General features: G+C 46.1%; 3 protein-coding genes across 6 annotated transcripts in view; 2 read left to right on the top strand and 1 right to left on the bottom strand.

The window, feature by feature from the left end:
- Window positions 1-6,164: 6,164 nt before the first annotated feature.
- On the top strand, window positions 6,165-9,947 carry calm2a (calmodulin 2a (phosphorylase kinase, delta)). The gene is made up of 6 exons (XM_080531275.1): window positions 6,165-6,258; window positions 7,147-7,177; window positions 8,595-8,738; window positions 8,826-8,932; window positions 9,032-9,167; window positions 9,336-9,947. The coding sequence occupies exons 1-6, from the start codon at window positions 6,256-6,258 to the stop codon at window positions 9,362-9,364; spliced, it is 450 nt and encodes a 149-aa protein (XP_080387401.1). The 5' UTR covers window positions 6,165-6,255; the 3' UTR covers window positions 9,365-9,947.
- Window positions 9,948-11,413: 1,466 nt separating this feature from the next.
- stpg4 (sperm-tail PG-rich repeat containing 4) lies at window positions 11,414-14,903 on the top strand (the record flags this gene model as incomplete). The annotated part of the gene is made up of 7 exons (XM_080536962.1): window positions 11,414-11,506; window positions 11,813-11,869; window positions 12,053-12,307; window positions 12,407-12,471; window positions 12,771-12,816; window positions 14,563-14,667; window positions 14,793-14,903. 7 exons carry the CDS (start codon window positions 11,414-11,416, stop codon window positions 14,901-14,903), a joined length of 732 nt encoding a protein of 243 aa, XP_080393088.1.
- Window positions 14,904-19,187: 4,284 nt separating this feature from the next.
- The window catches only part of ttc7a (tetratricopeptide repeat domain 7A), a gene marked incomplete at its 5' end in the record, with an annotated part of 50,209 nt that continues 46,896 nt past the window's right edge, over window positions 19,188-22,500 (bottom strand). For all 4 annotated transcript variants that reach the window (XM_080534278.1, XM_080534279.1, XM_080534277.1 and 1 more), the window contains one exon: window positions 19,188-19,912. In XM_080534278.1, coding sequence (XP_080390404.1) covers window positions 19,694-19,912 — 219 coding nt within the window. In that variant the 3' untranslated portion in view covers window positions 19,188-19,693. The remainder of the gene's footprint in view (window positions 19,913-22,500) is intronic.

The following is a 22,500-nucleotide window of genomic DNA, read 5'->3' as shown; positions in this document are numbered from 1 at the left end:
CATGAGGGTACATACATGAGGGTACATACATGAGAGTACATACATGAGGGAACATACATGAGGGTGCCGTCTTGGTGATGAATGGTGGATGCAGGGGAGCTGGGGTTAGACTGTAATTTGGGACGCATCATCAGTAGTGTTCCCTTGGTTCATGGGGTGTTTCGGCCTTGACACTACACACCCTCGCCAAAGGTGGCCAGCTACAGGCTGATCAGACCTGAGCTTGCGTCGATCCCAATTAGTCATGAGAGTCGCCTTCATGTTGAATGGCAGCAGACTTCTCATGGGACTATGCATGGCAGGGGCGTCCTTTTCCCTGAGTCAAGCCTGAGCTGACCGCATACCTCCTGGCTTGCTACTTCGGGGCCCAGCAGGGGTCTTTCCTCCTCATAAAAAGCCACTGGCTGCTTCTTTCAGCTGCCTCAGATGCAGCTTTGATGGCTGAGCGCTTTGGCCTCCGACTCCCAGGTCTGCAAGCAGTCTGGTGGTAGATCTTGCCACAAAACCTCTGCACCCCACCTCCACTGGGCGGACCTCAGCGTTCCAGCCGTGATGTTGTGCTTCAGCAGCAAGCTCGGCATAGCGTAGGTGTTTTCGCTCATAAGCCTCTTCCACTGAGTCCTCCCAGGGTACTGTGAATTCGATGATGTACACCTTTTTTTAGAGAAGGGGACCAGAGCACCAAGTCAGGTCTCAGGGTGGTTGTAGCGATCTCTGGAGGAAACACAAGCTGTCGGCCAATATCAGCCAGCATCTTCCAGTCGCTCAGATGGTGTAGAGGCGCTCCTGGTTACCTTTGCCCCCTCACGGACAAAGGTAGTTGTCTGTTGGTGGTTGGATGCTGGATGCTGGTGGTGGTAGGGAGTTGGTGGCAGGTCGTTTGTTCTCCAGGGTGGCTGCAGGGATCTTTAGGACTTGGTTGTGACACCATGTATAACGTCCTTGGGAGAGACTGGTTTTACACCCTGTGAGAATGTGCCTGAGGGTGGCTATCTGTTAGATAACGACTGTTAATTTAGCCTAGCCTAATTAACTGCGGTGGAGTGATACATATAGTTAAAAGTCCCAGTGCTGTTATACTCTATATCAGCGCTCATGGAATGCCTCTTATCCAATCAAATTACTTGGTCGGAAACTAACTGTTGTGTAATTAAGGTTAAGGAACGTTCAACAGAGCGAGAGCGTCTCCTGTAACACTCTGAACCTGGCCAGTCTTTCCTGGTTCCTCCTGGACCCCTGGCCACTCCCACCCTTTTGCATTATCCCTAAACCGAACACCTCCCTTCAATTACATTCACACAACAACATAAATAAGCAAATAAACTACTTATTACAATATAGCACTCTGGGTTGTTAAATGTCATACTAAGAGGAGCAGCTAGAGTAACTACTAGCCAGGAGAAAGCTCATAGTGTCTCAAATTCACACATTCTAAGATCTCAACGCTTACACATTCACTTCTTAGTTACTGTATATTCACTATTCACAATTCACAATTCACAATTACTTTACCCAGTGCAGTAGTAGGCTTATGATGCTGCTGAAGGTGAGGCTGACAATATGGGGGAGGGGGGACGAGGGACGAGGACGACATGTCCCTCTTGTTCCACCAGTCTCCTACGCCCTTGGGCCTGCACGTGTTGGACATTTGGAGAGAGTTTAAAGCTGGGGCAACACTTGACTAGCACGTCTGACCTAGCAAGAACAAAGTGTTGGCTGGGGAACGGGGTGGGAAGTACACCACTGCAGTGGTTTTAGTTTCCAACTGACACAGAGCCATTGCGCCTTTGTGCCTTATAGTGCCCTTATTATTAGCCAACATTCTTATCTACTGGAAGGAATCTTGTCAAAATGACATTCTATTCTAATGCAAACATGTTTGAACTCATCGTATTTTTACAGAGTATGGATGGTCATCTATTTGTAAATACAATGTTGTAAAGCATTGGATTTGATGGTAATAGTTTATTGTCTTTTAATGAATTGATCCTCTAGGTGTCCTCTGTTCAACTTTCAATCTGCTGGCAACAGTCCCCATGTCACCAGCTTGCAAGGATTCTGTCACACTAGTGACATGTGGAGGTATTAATGTGGAGTTGCGTTTGCCCTTTCCACCACTAAGTGGCAGCGCTGAGTCTTCCACAGCAGGAAAGGATCAATCACATGTGTGTGAGTGGGTTAGGCAGCAGCGCAGCAGACACCTGCTCTGCAGACCTCATCGCAAAGTGGCTGCAGCATGCGGCGTGGTGCGGTGCCCCCTGCAAGATGAGATCATCTGAGTGCAGGTTAGCCTTGTCGGTCCCTGCACCGCAGAGAGGCCCTCACTAACAGGCAGGGTCAAGGGCAGGCCACTCCACACACACACACACACACACACACACACACACACACACACAACCTCTGCAGTGCCTCGTTCATTTCCTCTCAAGGATAAGTCAACAGTAAAACTAAAGAAAGTTTGTCTGGAAGTCATGGCGAGAATGTACAGTATAAGCGAGCGCATGCAGAAGAAGAAGAACTCAGAGACGTGAACAACACCAGACACTGAAACTGACAACAGAGGGAGACAGACACTGAAGATGATTCATACGAGCTGAGAGCGCTTGGTGTCCTACGGTGGTTTATGTTCTGTCCCTCGCTGCTTCATCTGGTTCTGAAGGCTGCGGCGTCTGAACTAGAGCTCCACACTGACTGCAGTAGACACCTGGAGGGACGCCAGAGAAGTGGGGGGGGGGGAGAGAGAGAAGGAGACATAGAAAAAGTAGGGGAGAGAGAGAGAGAGAGCTGGCTAAGATCAACAGCAGGGATTCAAATTGACATTAAGCGGCGGTGTCCTTTTTGAGCCTCTGGAATAAATGCACTAGCGACTTCCAGACAGACTGACTAGGAGAGCTAGGAGGATGGGAACCAACCGTGCTTACACGATATCCATTTCATCACAGCGTCATTGAAATAGCCTAGGAATACTGGCGGTCTAAATCCTCTTATCAGATTTGAGGTCATTAATCATTCCTGTGGCGTGAGGTAATTCATTCCGCAACCAAGTCATTGATCAGTTACACAACGTGTGTGCGGTTGGTCAGTCTCTATCACCACCAGCCTGTTGTTGATCAGTTACACAGCGTGTGTGCGGTTGGTCAGTCTCTATCACCACCAGCCTGTTGTTGATCAGTTACACAGCGTGTGTGTGGTTGGTCAGTCTCTGTCACCACCAGCCTGTTGTTGATCAGTTACACAACGTGTGTGCGGTTGGTCAGTCTCTATCACCACCAGCCTGTTGTTGATCAGTTACACAGCGTGTGTGTGGTTGGTCAGTCTCTTTCACCAGCCTGTTGTTGATCAGTTACACAGCGTGTGTGTGGTTGGTCAGTCTCTATCACCACCAGCCTGTTGTGTGGTTGGTCAGTCTATCACCACCAGCCTGTTGTGTGGTTGGTCAGTCTCTATCACCAGCCTGTTGTGTGGTTGGTCAGTCTCTATCACCAGCCTGTTGTGTGGTTGGTCAGTCTCTATCACCAGCCTGTTGTTGGACCTTAGCCTTCTTATCGCACACTCGTAAAACCATAACGGCTCTCAAGTAGAAGCATTCATACCCAGTGGGAGTGTCTGTGCTCCTCCACGTCACCTTTGACCAACGCAGACCTTTGGACAGCTTTTAGAGAGAAGAGCTCTCCAAGGAGAACACTCATATCCAACCTAATTGCCTGCAGTCATAAAAAATACATGCACGCATCGTTGTCATGAACGCACCTCCTGGCCGTAGTAGTAGCACTCCTCACTCTCCTACCTACAGTTTTCAACTTTTTAATTACAAATATACACATACATATACACACGCACACACACAAATGCACACACTCACACACACACACACACACAAACGCACACACACACACAAATGCACACACTACAACTGTTCCTCCTATGAAAGGTGAGCCATTGTCCTGGCATTGAGCCAACAGGTGCATTACAATGCCTCATACATTAATGATGACACTGTTTTCCAGTTACACAGGTAAACATCCTCTCATATTTGTCGCCTGTTGTCTTACCTCTGGAGGTCCTCGTACACATAGTACACACACTGTCTTTTGTGAACAGATCCTCCGACAATAACATCATAGAGACTGGTTTCAGATTTGATAGACCGTGAAGTCATTTCTCTTGGGTTCCAATCATATCCAATCCATATTAACCTTTGACCCCCAACGAGTCCCCAGAGACCAAGAGGGTGTCAGAGGGTATCTCATCAAGCACCCTGCACCATTTTTTGCAAATGTACGGAATAAATCGACACATTGATGTTTTCTTTTTCTTCTCCTTTTCATGAAATATCCAACTATATCAAATATTGTCATGAACTAATGTTTCTTTATACCAGAATGTCATTTCAGCCAGACAGTACATGATAGAGACATCATACACTGCATTGAGCAATCATTTGAACCCCAGGCGTTGGTGTCAGACGCACAAAGTGCCTACGGCGTTGACGATCTAACAGAGTACTCTAGGTGCAGTTATTATGAACATACACAATGTGAACGTAAGCATCTCAAATGTGTCTCATACTCAGTTGCCTAAACCGAAACACACACACGCACACACACCAGCTTATCTTGCTCTTGTGACAGATTTAGGCCTTTGTGTCATTTCCTTCAGTGTTACATAATCTACCGAGTGAGTAAAATCCTGTTGCAGAGAAAAAACAGACTTCAGTGAATAGACTCCAGTGTGCTCCAGATTAGGCTAGGAATGCCTGGGTGATGATGACACACATCACCTCTACAAAGCTCTGTGAAGAGAGAACAGATTTATATATATATATATATATATATATATATATGTGTATATATATATATATGATGAGTTTTTTATGATGGGTTTTTTACTCTGTCATCACCAATCAGTCAGATGTCTGAGTTAAGATCGTAGACGGAGGGAGCAGGTCTCGGGGCTCGTTTCTAAAGTACTTTCCTAAATGCTACCTCTTCGTGGAATCCTATGGCTGTCAGTAAACATTCTGTCAATCCTTCTCACTCGAGCGGTTCCCATCCTCCCATGTGTCTGCCGTGGGACGGGGCCAGAGACAGGTGGCCAGTGGGGCACAGGAGAGCAGCCAAGCATATGAAATCAAGCTATCAGATTCTCCCATCCACACCACCACCACTAGACCTGAGAATCCACAGTCATCTGACAGCACTGCTGTAGACCCGGCCACATCTACTATCAAACACAACAGAATACACACGCATGCATGCATGTACGCACGCGCACACACACACACACACACACACACACACACACACACACACACACACACACACACACACACACACACACACACACACACTAACTAACATCTAATACCCAAGTCTGGAAAGTCACTTCCCCAGTAAAAGGAGATGTAGAGTTTTTCCTCACAACTTGATATAAGGTTCAACAAGCAGAAATGTTTTTAGGGCACTTAATACCACTGCTGCTCCCAGCCTTGTGTGTGTGTGTGTGTGTGTGTGTGTGTGTGTGTGTGTGTTTGTTGTGTCGGTGGGTATTGTTGTAACAAGCAAAAAATAAATGTCTCTATTTAATGAATGAATCAAAATATTCAATTATTATGATTATGATTACGAAACAGAAATGGATGTTGTAGAGTTGTGCAATGTGTAACGATTTAGTCAGAGCATGCTCTCTCTGTTACGAAATGCTTATCAACCCCATTCATTTAAGGGTACCCCAGAAGATGATGCTTAGAAATCCAATCCTTCTATGCTATGGACTTGAACGTAGCGGCAGCGCAGTACCAAGGCAGCAGTGACGCATTGCAGGTACAAACACACCAATCAGAAATAGCTATTTCATCCAGCTACGTCTTGTGCCGCGCAAGACACATCGCAGACTAGCAGACATTATACATCCGCAGTTAGGTAGTCCCTATGCTACGGGTGTTTTTAGAGTTGAATATCTATTCAATATTCGTAGTGAAAACATATATAGAGATGCAATACTTTTTTAGATGTTAGGGAATTTGTGAATCTGGATTATTTACGTATTTTGTTCGATTTGGTCATTGAGGAAAAAGGAAGTTGGCGGAGGGATATCAAATGGGGGAGGGGTTACAGAGCAACCGTTAAAGGCGCGTCAAGTTGTCTCTGACAACAGAGTGTTCAGAGTGTTAGAAGACTAGGTCTATTCAGCCCTTACCAGCCTGCACGGTGCGTCGTCTTTTAGCCGCTACAACTATATAACTACGAAACCGCCATGGTAAGTGAGACAAATAAGGACTTCTCTAATATGACAACAACAGACGTTATCACAGACGTTGTCTCTAAAAGCGTTTGCGACACGGTGTCTATTTGATGTTACTAGCTTGTAGTGTTTGACAGCTCGCTAGCCTAATGCCATCTGTCACTGCCGTGGAGCTGGGGTGAGCTGGTTGACGTTAGCCAGCCAAGTCGTTGTTAAAGCATAGTTAATGTGTTAAAGGCAGTTAGCGTTATTACCTAGCGTATGCACTCAGATTTTTTTATCCATGTCTTAACTTTCTTCAGCCAGCTAGCCATGTTATAGTTAGCCAGTTAGCTGGCTAATTAACACTGGCCAGTTAAGATTACCGCCAATTTGCAGGTGTGGTTGGACTCATTCATTGTTGACTGTAGCTAAAGCAACGTTGTGTTGGAGTCAAAACAATGGCAACCACTCTGGTGCATCTAGCATCAAATGAGCTAGCTGATGAAGTAGTTAGCTAGTGAAATCTAGTATGCTAGGTGTTGAATGATTATCAAGCTGAGTAGTCATCAATTCTAGTTATATTTTTAGCGAGCTAAAATCCTGACATCAGGATTTTATTCGGATTGCTAAAGATTTTGCGCATCCCGACTAAAATCATGCCAATGCTGGCCTTTGGACAGATTGACGAGATCGTGATGCACCGTCACTATCTGGCTAACTAGCGACGGATTATGGCTAATATTTAATATCTCATGACATTATTACCATCATCATCATAGTTAGTTGTCGGCTTGATGGTCCAGAAAAGGACGGTGGTGGCAGATTCAAACGCACTGAGTTATGATGGCGAGCAATGCTTGTGTCTGAGTAAAAAAAAAAGCGTGGCACAAGTGTAAAATCCCTCTTATGTTTCCCCTTTAGGCTGATCAGCTGACAGAGGAGCAGATTGCCGGTAAGCAGCGTTGCATTGCACCCTTCTCTCCCTTTACACTGGCACGTGGCCCAAGGTGTGGACCCCCCCACCTCAGCAATGGATTTATATTTTCGCCTTTTAAGGCTTTCGTCCGGACAGCCTGGTCATAAAAGTCAAGAATGAACGGACAGGGTTCTGCCTAATGGCTCTGAACCCAGCTCTAAAGGACTACATTTTTATGATTGCTACATAATATGCTGGATCTGAAAGTGATCATGGTTTTCTATTGGTGAGATTTGGAACTTATAAACTGCCTACTGCAGCTTTTGCACAGGGTGTGTCCTTGTTGGATGGAATGCTGCTTGTTTGTAGAAGGAACCGGAAGGCTCGCGAGTATAGGGAGCTGATATGAGCTAATCTTAAGTATGGCTGTTCAACTAGTCGGTGCTACAGGGTCAGACTGACAATGAAACGTTTTTCCACCCCTAAAGATCTAGGTTAAAACCAGAGCTCCTGAGGTCAGGCTAGAATCTATGGTGTGAAGTTTCACAATGGTGTCTCCAGGTTAGTGATGAATATCTGTGAGGACATGGCTCATCTGTTTGATGGAGATCTATGGCTGCAATAGTCTGACAACTGTCAGTTTGGACTGCAGGTTTCAGTATATGCAAACTGGCTGCTGCCCAGACAGTTGTGGTGTTAGCCTTCATGGTGTAAACCCTTATTCAGACTGTTCGCTGACTTTTCAAGTGTATGTTTTAACATGGGCCTGTATCCCCTGAGAAGCAACCTGATCCCCAGTGGTGTAAGGCTTCTCAGCTAGTCATGATTGCAGATGAAACTCACTTCTGCCCTGTGTGTGGTCACCTTGTCCAGTGTTTCCTGACTGGCAGGTGTGTTCGTCATTTCTCCCCATCAAAGGGCAGTTCCCCAGTCTGTCTAGTGAAGGCCCTAGAAGCTGCAGGCCAGGTTGTGGTTTTCATGACGCTGACAAGCTGCTGGGTGCCACAACTCATTGCAGATCACCCCATCACTCTGCAGAGGGGCCTCTGGCTCTCCAGCCAACAGCTTGTAGGTCATTGTGCTGCCTGACTTCGTGTTCAGTCAGTGGGTTCTCTCCTTGTTTGTCTAGAAACCGTTCAGTAGAGGGAGTCTCTCAAAGCTGTCATGCTGTAAGCTGGTTTGAAACACAGTGTCAGTGATGTAATAACTTCTTGGATCATTGACTGGCATCAGGCCATAACAGGATCTTAGTGGAAGGCCGAGGGTTAGGGTGTGGTGTGTTGACAGACAATTATTTTGATTGACAATGATTTATTGACTTTGAAAGTTTGTGTCTTTTTGGAGGACAGACCTTTGTTTGTCTGCAATTGGGAAATGTGTTGGTGTGACTTCCTCTGTTGGGAGTTTTGGAGAAGAAGCTCACTTGTTGTTCTCTTTCCCCTGCTCTCTGCAGAATTCAAAGAGGCTTTCTCGCTCTTTGACAAGGATGGCGATGGCACCATCACCACCAAAGAGCTGGGCACTGTCATGCGCTCCCTGGGCCAGAACCCCACAGAGGCTGAGCTGCAGGACATGATCAATGAGGTGGACGCTGACGGTAAGGCTCCATCTTTAGTCAAATGTTTCCTGTTACCTAACTACACACACACTCGGGTGCCCTAAATACTCTTCATTCTCTCTGCAGGTAATGGAACGATAGACTTCCCAGAGTTCCTGACCATGATGGCGAGGAAGATGAAGGACACAGACAGCGAGGAAGAGATCAGAGAAGCATTCCGCGTCTTTGACAAGGTAACACTTATTTGCATTAATATATCGCATATATTTTAGTGCGAACGTTGTCAGTACTCGCTAACTGACTCCTTGCTAACTGACTCATTGCTGCTCTAGGATGGAAACGGCTACATCAGTGCTGCTGAGCTGCGCCACGTGATGACAAACCTTGGGGAGAAGCTGACTGACGAGGAGGTGGATGAGATGATCAGAGAAGCTGACATTGATGGAGATGGCCAAGTCAACTATGAAGGTTGGTAGTTTTCATACACTGTATGTATCTACCCACTAAAGTAATCTGCCTAAAAGTCTTTCCCCTGTGCAGTAGAATGATTCTAATTTAAGTGAACCCAATTGCGTTTTGCTTGATTTTGTTCTCTGAGGAACTTTAACATCAACCTTTTTGTTCTTTCCCTTGCAGAGTTTGTACAAATGATGACGGCGAAGTGAAGGCCTTGTACAGATTTTTCTTATATAAATAATTTGCCTTTTTTTTTTCTTTTGTGTAATTTATCTGTAAAATCTTAATAGCCCCCCCTCCCTCCCTGCTGTCCAAAGGAACTGCATGTAAACTGCATTAAGCTCTTGAGTCCCCATGTCCCTTTCTGTTGCTGTCATGGTGTTTTGGAGTGACGAAGCGGCCATACTAACAGATGCCCGCCTCGGCCCCAGCGGTCGGAGGGCTTAGAAACGTCCCATCGTGTGGCTCAGCCTCCTGGCGCGTGGCGGCATTGGAGACCTGTCACCTGGCTGTGGCATGGAAATGATGTAGAGGAGTAACTCTGCATGGACCACGGACAAAGTATATATGGAAATCTCAGCGTTGCACTACTGCAAACACGGGTGTATCCTCTAGGTACTCGTACAAACTCTTTTTGTATCTGCTGTTCTATACCAGAAAACATCTTTGTTTTAATCTTACTATGCTTTTTAATGTTGTGCTCACTTTTATTCTTTTATGGCCTTCGGGTCATGCCTCAAATAATCCATTCCAAGTTGTATATTTTTGTTTTCCAATAAATTTTACAATTTACCCAGATTTGAAAATTGTCTTGTTTTCGCAGCCATTGGTGATTTTCAGTGGGATTTTTTTTGGTATTAATACAAATGCATCCTCATGTTTGCATAGAAACACACATGAAGGATGTTTACCATTAAATACAATTATCATGCAAAAATACTCAATCACTGAGGATGTCAGCCGATGCCTCTGAACATTCAGCTAAGCTTAGATCAAATCTGTAGTCATTTAAATAAATGGATTGAGTGGTATCAGAGGCTTCTATTTCAAGGTGCAACACAATAGCACTCAACAATCGATTACCCCTGTACTGCCCAGTCCCTTTGTGACACAGCCATGTCTGTCTGGAGGCATAGTAACAGGAAGAACCTGACTGCCGTTTGTCTTGATTAGCAGAAGTGTTGCTTCATATCATGTGTTGCTTCAATTCCAAGTAATCATACATCAGAAACACGATGATGTAAATAGAAATGTATCCATTTGTATTTAGTTTCTGATTCTGGAGTTTGTTACAGTAGCTTGCTGAGATACACTTTTGTTATTTTGAAGAATTATGAAATAAAGCTCTTAATTGTGGACCTTCCACTGCCTCTGGAGCCTCTGTTTGCTACCAACTAGCTAGAGCACCATATCGCATTCGTGGCCCTAGCCAACAATAGTGACAGTACACATAATTGGTATTCATGCATAATGGACATTGTCTAGGCCTACTGTTAAGCATCTGACAGTGACATACAATGGAAGGTAAGTAGAGAATGAGCTGAAGACATTATGACATCATCAGATGTGACCACCAGTTGTGTCCTGTCTGATTCCCTCCTGTACAGATTATGTCATGTGAGACTTTATTGACAAGCAGAGTGTAAACATGCATTTGGCTCATCAGAATCATATGTTCCATGTAGCCTAGCAACGGTGCAGAACATTCTGCTGCTCAGAGACCTTCTCAGGCTCGATATTAGATCATCTTTAGTTCTATTATTTCACAGTGTGTACAGTTAGTTACAGTGCAGTGTATGTTCACTAAACGACACGTTAAGCTTAACTATAATAAGTAGTTGGGTAGTAGAAGTGCTGCATTAGACCTCATTTTGGTAATAGTTATGTACTATTATATAATCTAGTCATCTCAGAACCCAGAATCTCATCTCACGGGAGGTTGATTTGGTGAGACTAGTAACCTGGTAATGTTCCTATTCACAGCCGTTCAGTCATCATTTCAAATCCAGATGGAACACAATCGCGTTGTGACGTGAACAACAGCCTGTATGACATCACGGAAACTGACAATCTTGTTTTGCTTCAACATCAATCAACATCAGAATCAGCATGGTCTGATAGTATAACATTTACATAATTGCTAGTTCGTTGACAAATGTATCAATTGTCGGGTTGCTACTAGTAACAGTCACGGTCTGGTAGCGCAGAGCAGTAACCGGAGCTCCGTGGAGCAAACAGAGAACAGAGCAGGAGGCTACATGAAGACCATGACCAGCGTAAAGATTAAGAATAAACATATCTCCAAAGTTACTACTGACGTATCACGGGGTGGTGACAGAACAGAGAAGAAGGTAAGGATACCTACAATGTTGTATTCGTATAAAGACTGCCTCTTTTTCTAAAACCTTTCATTTAATTGATGTGCCTGCCACAAGAGAGAGGTTCGTCGTAGAAAGGAATTGGAACAGAAATATTATTTGCCCAAAAAGGCAATCGCTGGAAAAAGAAACAGTGCCCACAAAACACAAATATTGAATATTGAAACATTGAATGAAATTCTTTTGCATTTCAAATATAAAATACAATCCACAAACAAGCTTTGGTTTGGTTTTGCACAAACATATCCGACTCTGAATGTGTATTTATTGAATTTACAGGGCAATGAGAAAGGGGGCCCATGTGACAGAGGTGGCTGGTGGCTGGGAACATTGAAAGTAGGTTTCTTCCAACAAGTGGTCAATTAAACAGTACTGTTCCACGTTGTTCATGCACCCATACATTATATTACATCTGTATGTAATAATATTAGTTGAGAAATAACGCTCTCTATATAATGAGGTTGAGGTGAAGAGAAGAGCCTTTGACAATACATGTCCCCCCCCCCCCCCCCGTTCCAGCACACTCCCAACCCTGGAAGTTACCACATCCGGGATTTCATCGAGGAGGCTGAACTGAGGCCTATCCGTATGACGTACGGCTTTAAGGCCACTGGCAGAGATGTCCAGGCGCGGTTCGTGCTTAAGGGTGACCTGCTGCTGCCCGGGGCGTATGGATTCACTGACTCCACCCAGGAGGCCCTCCAACGCCAGGCCTCCTACTCCTTTAAGAACTGCCCCCGGCCCAACAACTACTCCCTGGGCATACGGGACAAGGTGGGGAGGCGTTGAGGAGGAGGAGGAGGAGAGTTAGTATAATTCTGTAGCCTGTTTTAGCCTGAAAACGTAAACACGTTTTATTTTGTCCATCCAAAGGAGATAGATCTTTCACCCTGTCACTACAACGTGGCAGAGAAGCCAGTGCCCAAGATACCCTGCAAGTAAGCGCAAGACAACCTTCTGTTATTATTCACATCTACAGTCAAATCGTTACATGACTCATAGAAAGCATCAATTCCCTTGATGGCTTCCCCCCCCCCCCCCCCACCCCTTTGTCTTGCTTTCATCTTCCCAAAACACACACACACAGACACAAGCTGCTCTTTCATTTTCACTACTTCACATCATGTCTGGCCAAATCTCTTTTGCATACTTCCACTCTCCTCACTCTTCTCTTATCTCCTCCGTTCTTCTCCAACCTCCTCTCTCATAACAGTCTTTCTTCTGCCTCCCCTTGCAGACATGTCATGTTTCGTTCAGTGGTGCAGCGTGACATCTTTCTTCCTGTGAGTATCCAGCCCTTGTGGCTTATAACTAAGACTCCTATTGCCAACACTGTGTGTCTGTGTTCTAGTTGGATCGGTATTATAAAAGCCTTGGACAATACATTTTCCCGCCCCAGGTGCATTCTAGTTGGTTTGGTATATGACACCAATAAAAGATTCAGTTGAAGAGCTTTATTATGGAGACGATGTCATGAGGTTAAACATGGCCTTCCTGGATGCTTATTATGACACTGTCTTGACTGACAGGTCAGTTGGTTGCACTGCGTGCTGCAGTGCAGTGTGTCTGTGGATGGTTGTTTGAGCTCTGTTGGTAGCTGTCTGGTGTGGACAGAGAAGGAAAGGTGCTAATAAATCTCTAGGGTGTCTTAACTATGGAGTCGGTAGCTGTTTCTTGTTGCTTTTAGTGGTGTCAGAACAATCCAAGACAAGTTTATTGTCAAAGGTTAAACAGCTAAACAAATCCCATGGAGATGGTTTCTGAGGCAACGGCCATTCAGACAGCTGTTTGTTTGATGAAGTGAGGCAGGTTTCCCCATAAATATAACTTGGTCAGGTTTTATAAAAACGAACGAACTGTTTAGATGAGTTACTTAGGTTTTAGAGCATTGTTATCAATCTCATTTGGAAATGGTAAAGAAAGGAGCTCAGAATGTGACATTGATTTTCACATATGCTGAGAGAAATGTCCGCTGGGCTCAAGGGCGTTGACAACCAAACAAAGAGGAAGATTGTTTATATCCAGATTTGACTTCATGTGTTCTTCCTTAGGCCAAAATGTGTCCCAGATTTGTTTGTGTTTTGGTGCAAATTTCTTCTGCATGTGCAACTCAGGACAAACCATTGCCTGTTGTCTTTATTCCAACAACACGATCATTTCAATCAAGTCTTCTTTGTCGTTTTGTCTGATATGGCATCTCGTAAAGCCTTGCTCTAGTAGAAGAAACACAGTGGGACCTGCTCTGCACTCGTGGTGTCTCCATGGAAATAGAAGCACAAGGTTTCTCACTGCGGCACGGCCTGCTGACACCCATAATTAATGAAAGGTCAAAGGTTCATCAGACATTTGTGGTATGGGCCAGTTATCTGTGCCACACCGGGAGAATGTGGCGGTCGCTCGGCAGCAGCCAAAAGTAGGCCAAGCACCCAGCATAGAAGCAGATCGCGGCTCATCGTAGGGGGGGGGGGGGGGGGGGGGGGGGGGGGCAAAAAGAGTTTCACTCCCCTGTGTCCTCTCTAAAAGCTCCTGTGAAATACACCTGCATTAGCACCGACTTCATGGATCTGCTCCCGGCAGGCTGACAGGGGCCAGGGCAGAGCGGATCGAGTGAACTTGCCACCGGAATCAAATGGCATGTAATGATAGCAGCCACCTTTCTCTGGGTGCAGCCGGCCAGGGAGGGAGGCTTCTTCTTCCTAGTTATTTTTGGGCACGTTCTCTCTTTCTCTTCTCTCACTCTTTCCGATATGAATAAAAGGATCAGGATCTCCCTCAGTCTGAGCAGAGACGCAAAAAGCAAAAAGGGAGGTCAGGAGGGGAGGAGGGAGAGGCTCTGTGTGGTACTTCTACTTGCCGTGACCGATATGTGTGTGAGGTCGAGGACAGAGGAAACTGAAAGCCAGCCGTCGACATACATTTCTTAAACGTCAGGTCAATTCTAAGCGACGAAGCGTTGGTATGTAAATCTGTATGTATCTGTATACAGATACAGGTATGTAATCTGCTCTTTCTTTCCCTTGGACACGCAGAAGGAGGGACCCGCTCCCGGACACTACAACCTAACAACTCTGCCCACCAACGGCATCACGTCCTGTTTCAGATCCACAGTGCCCCGCCTTCACAGTGTGCGTTCGGTGAGTGGCCTTCGCAATCACATTCTACCTCACTGTGCGTGAAAGTGCTCCCCCCCCCCAACCCCCACCCCCCCGCGCGATCGGCTGCGATTTAGTTTGTGAGCTTTTCCTCTCTCGTTGGGCAGAGGACACCAGGGCCGGGGACCTACGAGCCGTCCTGGCAGACGGACCACCGCCTGGGGACCGAGGCCAACATGGGCCGAGCCCACGGCCTCTTCTTCCGCAATGTGTTCTAGATAACACAGCCTCACCGCCCAGACCCAGCAGAACCTCTGCAGAACCGCTGCCTCCCTGCCACAGTCAACACCATCGACTCATACAAACACCACGTGGCTGACAACGGTTATTTTTATTTTTTCTCTGAGTAAAACAAACTGAACCCCCCCCCGATGAAAGGACATCTCTGGCTATGTGATTTCCTTTCCAACGCCAGTCACAACACAACACATCCTTTTCAGGCCCCGAAGACATACAAAAAAAAGAAGTAGATCACATAAAAGATTGACCCAGACCCATGACATGACACCAAATCAGGGATCATATTCATCTGCATTGCAACACCAAGTGCTTCTGTCTACCAAGTTGTAGTGCCTCTACTCCGGTCTCTCTCTGCTGGCTGTCAGGCTGTTGCAGCTCCACACTATCTGGGCTCGGCTACGCAGCCGTGAGGGGGGGAATGTGGCTCAGTCATCCATCACATGCACATAGCTTAGTGTGGCATGCTGCTCACTCGGATAACACATTTAACATTAGCAGAAGCAGGCGGTGTCACACAATAAAACGGCTATTCTTATCACTACCTATACACACACTCTCTCTCAACAAGCAAAAGAGCGAAAGAGAATATTGTTCGAGACAGTTCATACTGACATGGACCACTTACTTTGACAGGGGTCAAAGCGATAAGAGAGCATAAGGGATTTGTAAACAAACAGGAGAATAGTCTCAGTGAGAACAGACCTTCTTTGTGTGAGAAAAGACATTCTGTGCGCATCTACGTTAGTCGAAAGAGAACAAATGGAGGCGACGTGACATTTTGGAGACATCGCCCTATGCGTCTGACTGGTGTCTTTATACCCTGTACTCTATTGACGTCAGTTCACGATGTCTACATCTCCCAGTAATCCCAAATTATCCGTCAACATGATCCCAGCACATCTACCAGCCTTTTTGTTTCGTCCCCCAGCGCTCCGCTTCTACAGTTACCGACACACAAGAGTGGTTCAAGTGGTTCAAGAGCAGAGCTCTCTTTACACTTATCATTATTTAGGAGACAAAGGAGCACACTTGACGTCAGGAAGACAATCCTGTCACCGTAGTTTTGGGGTGGTCTCAAGTGTTATCTGACCATCTGGGGGGTCAGGGGACTAGCCACCAGAAATCCCCTTCCGCCATCTTAATGGTCTCCATGGCAACACTCTGATCCCTAACACATACCTCACAATGATGACTTACTGTAACACCATCAGAGGCTGTCAACACACACACACACACACACACACACACACACACACACACACCCCAACACTCTAATCAGTGAGGAAAAGATCATATCTGTATGACCCTAGATCAACCCTCTTTCTAAAAGGCAAAATACATTTCTGAAATCAGGCGAAGCCTGCCACAATCACATTCAATATTTTAAAGGGGATGACTTATGACTATTTTCCATGAGTATTGAGTAAAAATAAATACACGTGTTTAATAACGGATCACTCCCCATCAAGGGAAAACAGTTGGCTCAGTGGCAGTTAAAGTGTTACAGCAGGATTAAGTCACTTTCATTTCATTAGAGCCATTTGGTGTTTGGCCATTTGGTAGCTAAGGCTAGCTAACCCAAACATGAACTTTCAGATTCAAACAATAGTGAATGAAGGGTTAGTTAGGGTTAGTAATGAAATGAAGAGTGTGCTGACCAGGAAACACAACCAGAAATCAATTAGAAAATAACTGACTAATGGACATGTTTTGTGAAATAATTGGAGATAATAATTTCCCAGCAGATCAACAACAACAGTAGATATTTCTACTAGTATACTGCAACTTGTATGCAATAAGGTTTGTGTTGCAGGGTCGGGGGTAAATGACTTATAAAACTTTCATAGGGTTGAATAGGCTGCTGTTAGCAAACAAGAAGGGGTCATTGTTTACCCATTAATAGCGCTGGCATGATGTCGCCTAGATGGACGAGGACCAAGTCTGTTTTAGGGTGATCAGGTGTGTCGCATTGTTGAAATACGAAAAGAATGAGACAAGGCTGTGGGTGGCTTTTGTGTTGTAACTTAATTTCATTACTGTTAACTGCCTAACCGTAAAAGGAGAGGTGACTCGGAGTTCAAAATGGCCTCAGTTGGCTTGTGTCACCGTTCAACAGTTGGCACCCTTCAGAATAACGCGCGCAGGACTGTTTGGTTTTCGAGGCGAATCGTCCTACTTCCTTCACATTCAAAGTAACAACCGACAAAGATTAGGTTATGTGGCGTTAACACACACCATCCCTTCCTGAACTCTAGTAGTTATCACCTGGTTGTTTACATTCTTATAGCCGCCGCACCCCCCTGATACCTGCTAGGGTCAAAAATACCCCCACCACCCCTTCAGTCACACCCTGGGTTTGGCACACACTGACGGACCCTTCTGTGTCCTGAATGGTACCCAAACATCCCCTAATTGACCATTCCTCTTGGCTTACTCTGGTACTGTCTTGTTTACCTGGTTTTCCAGTGAGCAACACTAAACTGATCCATCAGTGTGTTGTGGGGGGGGGGGGAGGACAGCAGGCTGTCATGGGTGTAACTGGGCCTGGACACCTGAACCACCCCCCCGTCCCTTTACCCCTTGGCCTTACATCGCTCAGGTAGAGCTGGCAGCCCAGCCACCTGTGGGTAACCAGAGAGCGCTGTCGGGGTCACTTGACATCCCTCTGACGCAGACACACACACAAACACACACATACACGCACGCACACACACAAGCACACACACACACACACACACACACAAGCACACACACACACACACACACACACACACACACACACACACACACACACACAAGCACACACACACACACACACACACACACACACACACACAGCATGAAAGACACATAGGAACAAATCACTCCTAATGGAAAATTAGGAAGGGCAGATAACACAGACACATACGCATGCACGCACGCACACACACACACACACACACACACGCACACACACACACACACACACACACATACACCCTGAGGTACACGTACGATACACATACTGTTACAAAGACACAAATGTATGACACTCAACATGACATGACACGACATTAAAAAAGCAGATTCTGTCAAACGTCAAAGCGGTGGCCTCTATCTGTGGCCAGTGAAAGCGTCTTAAGAGGCTGTGAATCTCAGGTCTTTCTGTCTCCGACCCCTCACATCTCTCCTCTCTTCCTTCTCACAATGGAAGATGACCTAAGGTTCCTCCCCTTTGAACCTTTAGAGAAGGAGGTCAAGGAGAGAGGGCACTAAGAACGGAGAGAAGACTTTGGAGGACGTTTCTGTCTCTATCTAAGACTCTTCCCCGTGCTAGGCTACGAGACCGGGATGCACTGAGCACGTGCAGAAGAGGTTTGAAGGGGGTTTGGCGGCGACTAATTATTCAGGCCGGGCCTCAGGTCACAGGCCGACGAACGAACCCGTCATCAGTTGATTTCATTCTGAGAGGCTCTACGGCAGCTCAGGTGGGTCATTTATCTGTCTCCTTTTACATGTCTGGTCACGACCATACCACTGTGCCATACTATAGATCATTCCACAGCCATGGTGGATTATGCTCTTCATCTCCTGGCATGAGCGGAGTGTGTGGGTGGGTGAATATGACGGAAGAGCCTGAGACGTTCTGGTGTGGATATTTCAGTCCTGTAACTCCATGGGGCCGTGAGAAGGTTAATATAGACGCTTGCTGACGGAGATGAGACTGGGATCCTTCCCATAACAGAAATCAATTCAGAGCAGAGAGAGTTATTGATTCTAGCAGGCCCATACCTCACGTGGTCACAGTTGACATCAAACAGGACTAGGCAAGACCATAAAGCAGCACAGCAGGTGCATGTGTATGCTTGTGTGTGTGTGTGTGTGTGTGTGTGTGTGTGTGTGTGTGTGTGTATGTGTGTGTGTGTGTGTATGTGTAATATGTGTGTTTGTTGCTCAGCAGACTAGTATCTCTCTCGCTTCCCCACTTTCTCAAACAAACGATGGCTGCTAGGCAACCAGGCCACATCACATCACTTCAAGCAGAAAGGGGAGAGGATTTTCGAGAGGGAGAGAGAGGGAGGGAAGGAAGGAAAGAGGGAAGAGGAGGGGGAGGGGTTTTTGGAGGCAGAAACTGTGCTGGCAGTGTTACATAAGATAGCAGCTCCAGTCCCACTGCTCATTAATGTGGTCAGACACTCGGAAATGATGTTGATTAGTCACAAGTGACAAGACAGATGAAGACGCACAGTCCAGTCGTGATTCAAAAGCATAATTTATGGGGAAGAATTATGGACAAAAGTCTAAGAACACACAAAAAAACAAATACGATGAATCATTTATAGTACAAACAAAAAACTCCACACATACACTACTACAGGACTGAGAGATGTCAGTCAGTCAGTCAGTCAGTCAGTCAGTCAGTCGGTGAGGATGGAGAATGGAATGATTGCACAGTGTCCCTGAGAGAGAGAGAGAGAGAGAGAGAGAGAGAGAGAGAGAGAGAGAGAAAGAGGTGAGAGGTGTGGACAACAGTATCGTTGTGTGTATGCTTGTGTATGAATGCATGTGCATGTTTGATTTGAGAGAGATTTGAGAGACACACAGAGAGAGAAAGATCAAAAGAGAAGGAGATATCGCATGTGTGAATGAGAGTGAATGTGTGTGTGTGTTTATGTGTGTGTGTGTGTGTGCGTGTGTGTGTGTGTGTGTGTGTGTGTATGTGTGTGTGTTGATAAAGGTGCAGTGAGGCGAGGGTGTAGGTCGGGTTCTCCAGTCCTCCTCCTCCTCCTCACAGCTCCCGGGGGAGGATGGTGAAGGGTCTGACGGGGCAGGAGGCCTCCAGCTCCAGGGCGGTGAGGAAGCAGTCTGGCGCCTGGCTGCTGCCCCGGGTCTGCAGTGCCTCCCCCAGCCCGCTCCACGCCTCGTGGGCCGTGCTCTGGGCCTGCACGGCGTCACGCAGGACCTTCTCCCCCAGCCCCACGCGCCCCGACCGCACCAACAACTGGCCCTGCATAGTGGCGGAGGTGGGGAGGACAGGGTAGATTCAGTACTCAAGTTGTAAAGTTGTGGGATGGTGGATTTGATCATATGGGGACAATTTTAGCATCCCCACAGCGTCAGTGACTTCAGTGTCAGTGACTTGGTCAAAATGTCATTGCATGTGTGCGCGCCCCCTCCCTCGCCCACAGTATTTTACTCAATATGCGCAAAACTAAATGTTGAAATAGCAGTAATACCATGTTCATTGATAAAATGACATAAGGGATGGAAAGGGGGGATGCCAGTTTTAGAAGGGGGATGATTTTGACCGTTTTTTATTTCAGGGGCGATGCTATCTCCCCTCATCCCCCCTCAACTCTAGTGCTGGGTGTATTGTTACTAGAACCAGACAGCCACATTCTGTATTCTATCGCCTGTGACTTCTCTTCCGTCTTGTATGTTCGACCCGTCTGTCGTGTGTCAATATTATCACTGTAGCGTTTTTCTTCGACCATGCCTGTCGACGACTATGTTCCTTATATTTGATCGTGAAGGAAGTAACACTGGTCGTCTAGCAAATAAATCAAAAATGTGCATTTGTTATGAATGGACTGACTTATATAGCGCCTTATTTCAAAGCGCTTTACGACGGCCTCTCATTCACCCGTTCACGCACACATTCACACACCGATGGCGGCAAGCTACCATGCAAGGCGCCGGCCCGCTCGTTGGGAACAACTTGGGGTTCAGTGTCTTGCCCAAGGACACCTCGACATGTGGCCAGCCGGGGTTTGAACAGCTGATCTTGCGATCATTACACGCCCTACCTCCTGTGCCACGGCCGCCCCTATACGGGTCACATATATATGCTATATAAATCCTATATAACAGGATAACAAGTCAAGCTGTGCCCTCTTGATAAACAAAGCTCTTTGGTTTCATACAGGATCTAGCTTTGCAATGGGCTTGGCAGGAAAGATCCCTTAAGACAGGAGGAGGTATCCCCAGACAGAACAGGATGTGTCAGGAACACACAGGCCGGTCCTACTGGGAGGACCATCAGAACCCAGAGGAGGAGGTGCTAGTTCAAGATCTTGTTTTTGTCCAAACTCTTAATTTGTGCTGGCGTGTTTAGAGATGCCAGGGGCACTCCCAGAAAGGATGGTGTGTGTGTCTGTATCTGTGTGTGTGTGTGTGAGTGAGTGAGAGGGCAGTGGTCAGTGCAGCGTGACATGTCTATTAGGCAGTCCTCTCAGCTGGGACTCTCTGTGTCTCCAGAGCCACGCGTGACACGGTATCACGCAACTGGCCAGGGACTGAGGCACACACAACCCATATGGAAAAGATTCCTAAACGCTCTAGAAGGTTCTTACATGGCTCTTACATTTGTACATGTTCCGCTTTATATGCCAATACTCAATTTGTATACGTGTCCCTTATATGACTGATACTTCATACACTCTGAAGCTTCTGGATGCTTTTATATTGTAAGAATGATGTTCGACGTATGATGTATGATGTATGGCGCATGGCGCAGGAGGTAGAGCCGGCGTCTAATGATCGCAAGGTCAACAGATCGACGGTTTGAACCCCGACATGTCGAGGCGTCCTTGGGCAAGACACTGAACCCCAAATTGCTCCTAATGAGCAGGCCGTTGCCTTGCGTGGTAGCTTGCCGCCGTTGGTGTGTGAATGTGTGTGTGAACGGGTGAATGAGAGGCCGTTGTAAAGCGCTTTGGAATAAGGCGCTATATAGGTCAGTCCATTTACCATTTAAATACTGTTAAATAAGTGTACATTCTGACAAAGAGAACAACTACAAAGCATACTTCCTGTATAGGCTATATAGTATTTATTTCTATAAATATAATTTTACTTATGAGGAAAAATTTAAATGAGGAAAAAGCACACTGAACAGTGTTTTGCAATGAATGTGGATAGTAGTCTCAACGAAACCCTCCAGGCTAGCCAGAGGACAGCTACTGTACCGTCCTCCTCTAACTACATTGACTTCAACACAGTAGCTAGGAGGCTCGTGGTTCTCAACTCCTTCCATAGAGTTACACAGTAATAAACATCTCATCAGAGGAACATGTATGTCAGTACATGTATCTAGTACTTTAAGCATAAGCTACTGCTAGCTCTGCTAGTGTCGCAACGTGGTGAGTAGTTCTCCAAAAAATCAGCAGCAGAAAGAGAGAGAGACAGTAAACTATATTTTGTTGTATTTTAGTTTTTTTCTGTTTACTTTTCACTTACTTAGCTAATGTACCGTATTTTGTAGTTAATTTAGCCTACCTGACCCAAACAGGCAGGAATACCTTGTATGTTAGCTAGCTGGCTAAGGCTATCCGACACTGCAACTACTCCAAATCAAGGTAAGCTTTTGGTTTTATGAATGTATTGCCACCAGGGCCCACCAGCGTAGCTGCTAACCTGCTTGTTGCTGTTCATGATTCTAAACGTGGATTGGAATTGTAGGTTACGCCAGTTAGAATTCCTAGTTAACTTAACTATGGTTACAGTACAGGGTGACAACATGACGCGTCGCGGCTATAGTAGCAGTTATATAGTATGATGATTTGGTCACCGACAGCTGATGGTTCACTGAAGTCC

This window comes from Nansenia antarctica, assembly GCF_963989245.1.
Source record: "Nansenia antarctica genome assembly, chromosome: 1".
NCBI lineage: Eukaryota > Metazoa > Chordata > Actinopteri > Argentiniformes > Microstomatidae > Nansenia > Nansenia antarctica.
Note: the sequence above shows the minus strand (reverse complement) of the source record. Positions and strands in the feature narration are given on the sequence as shown.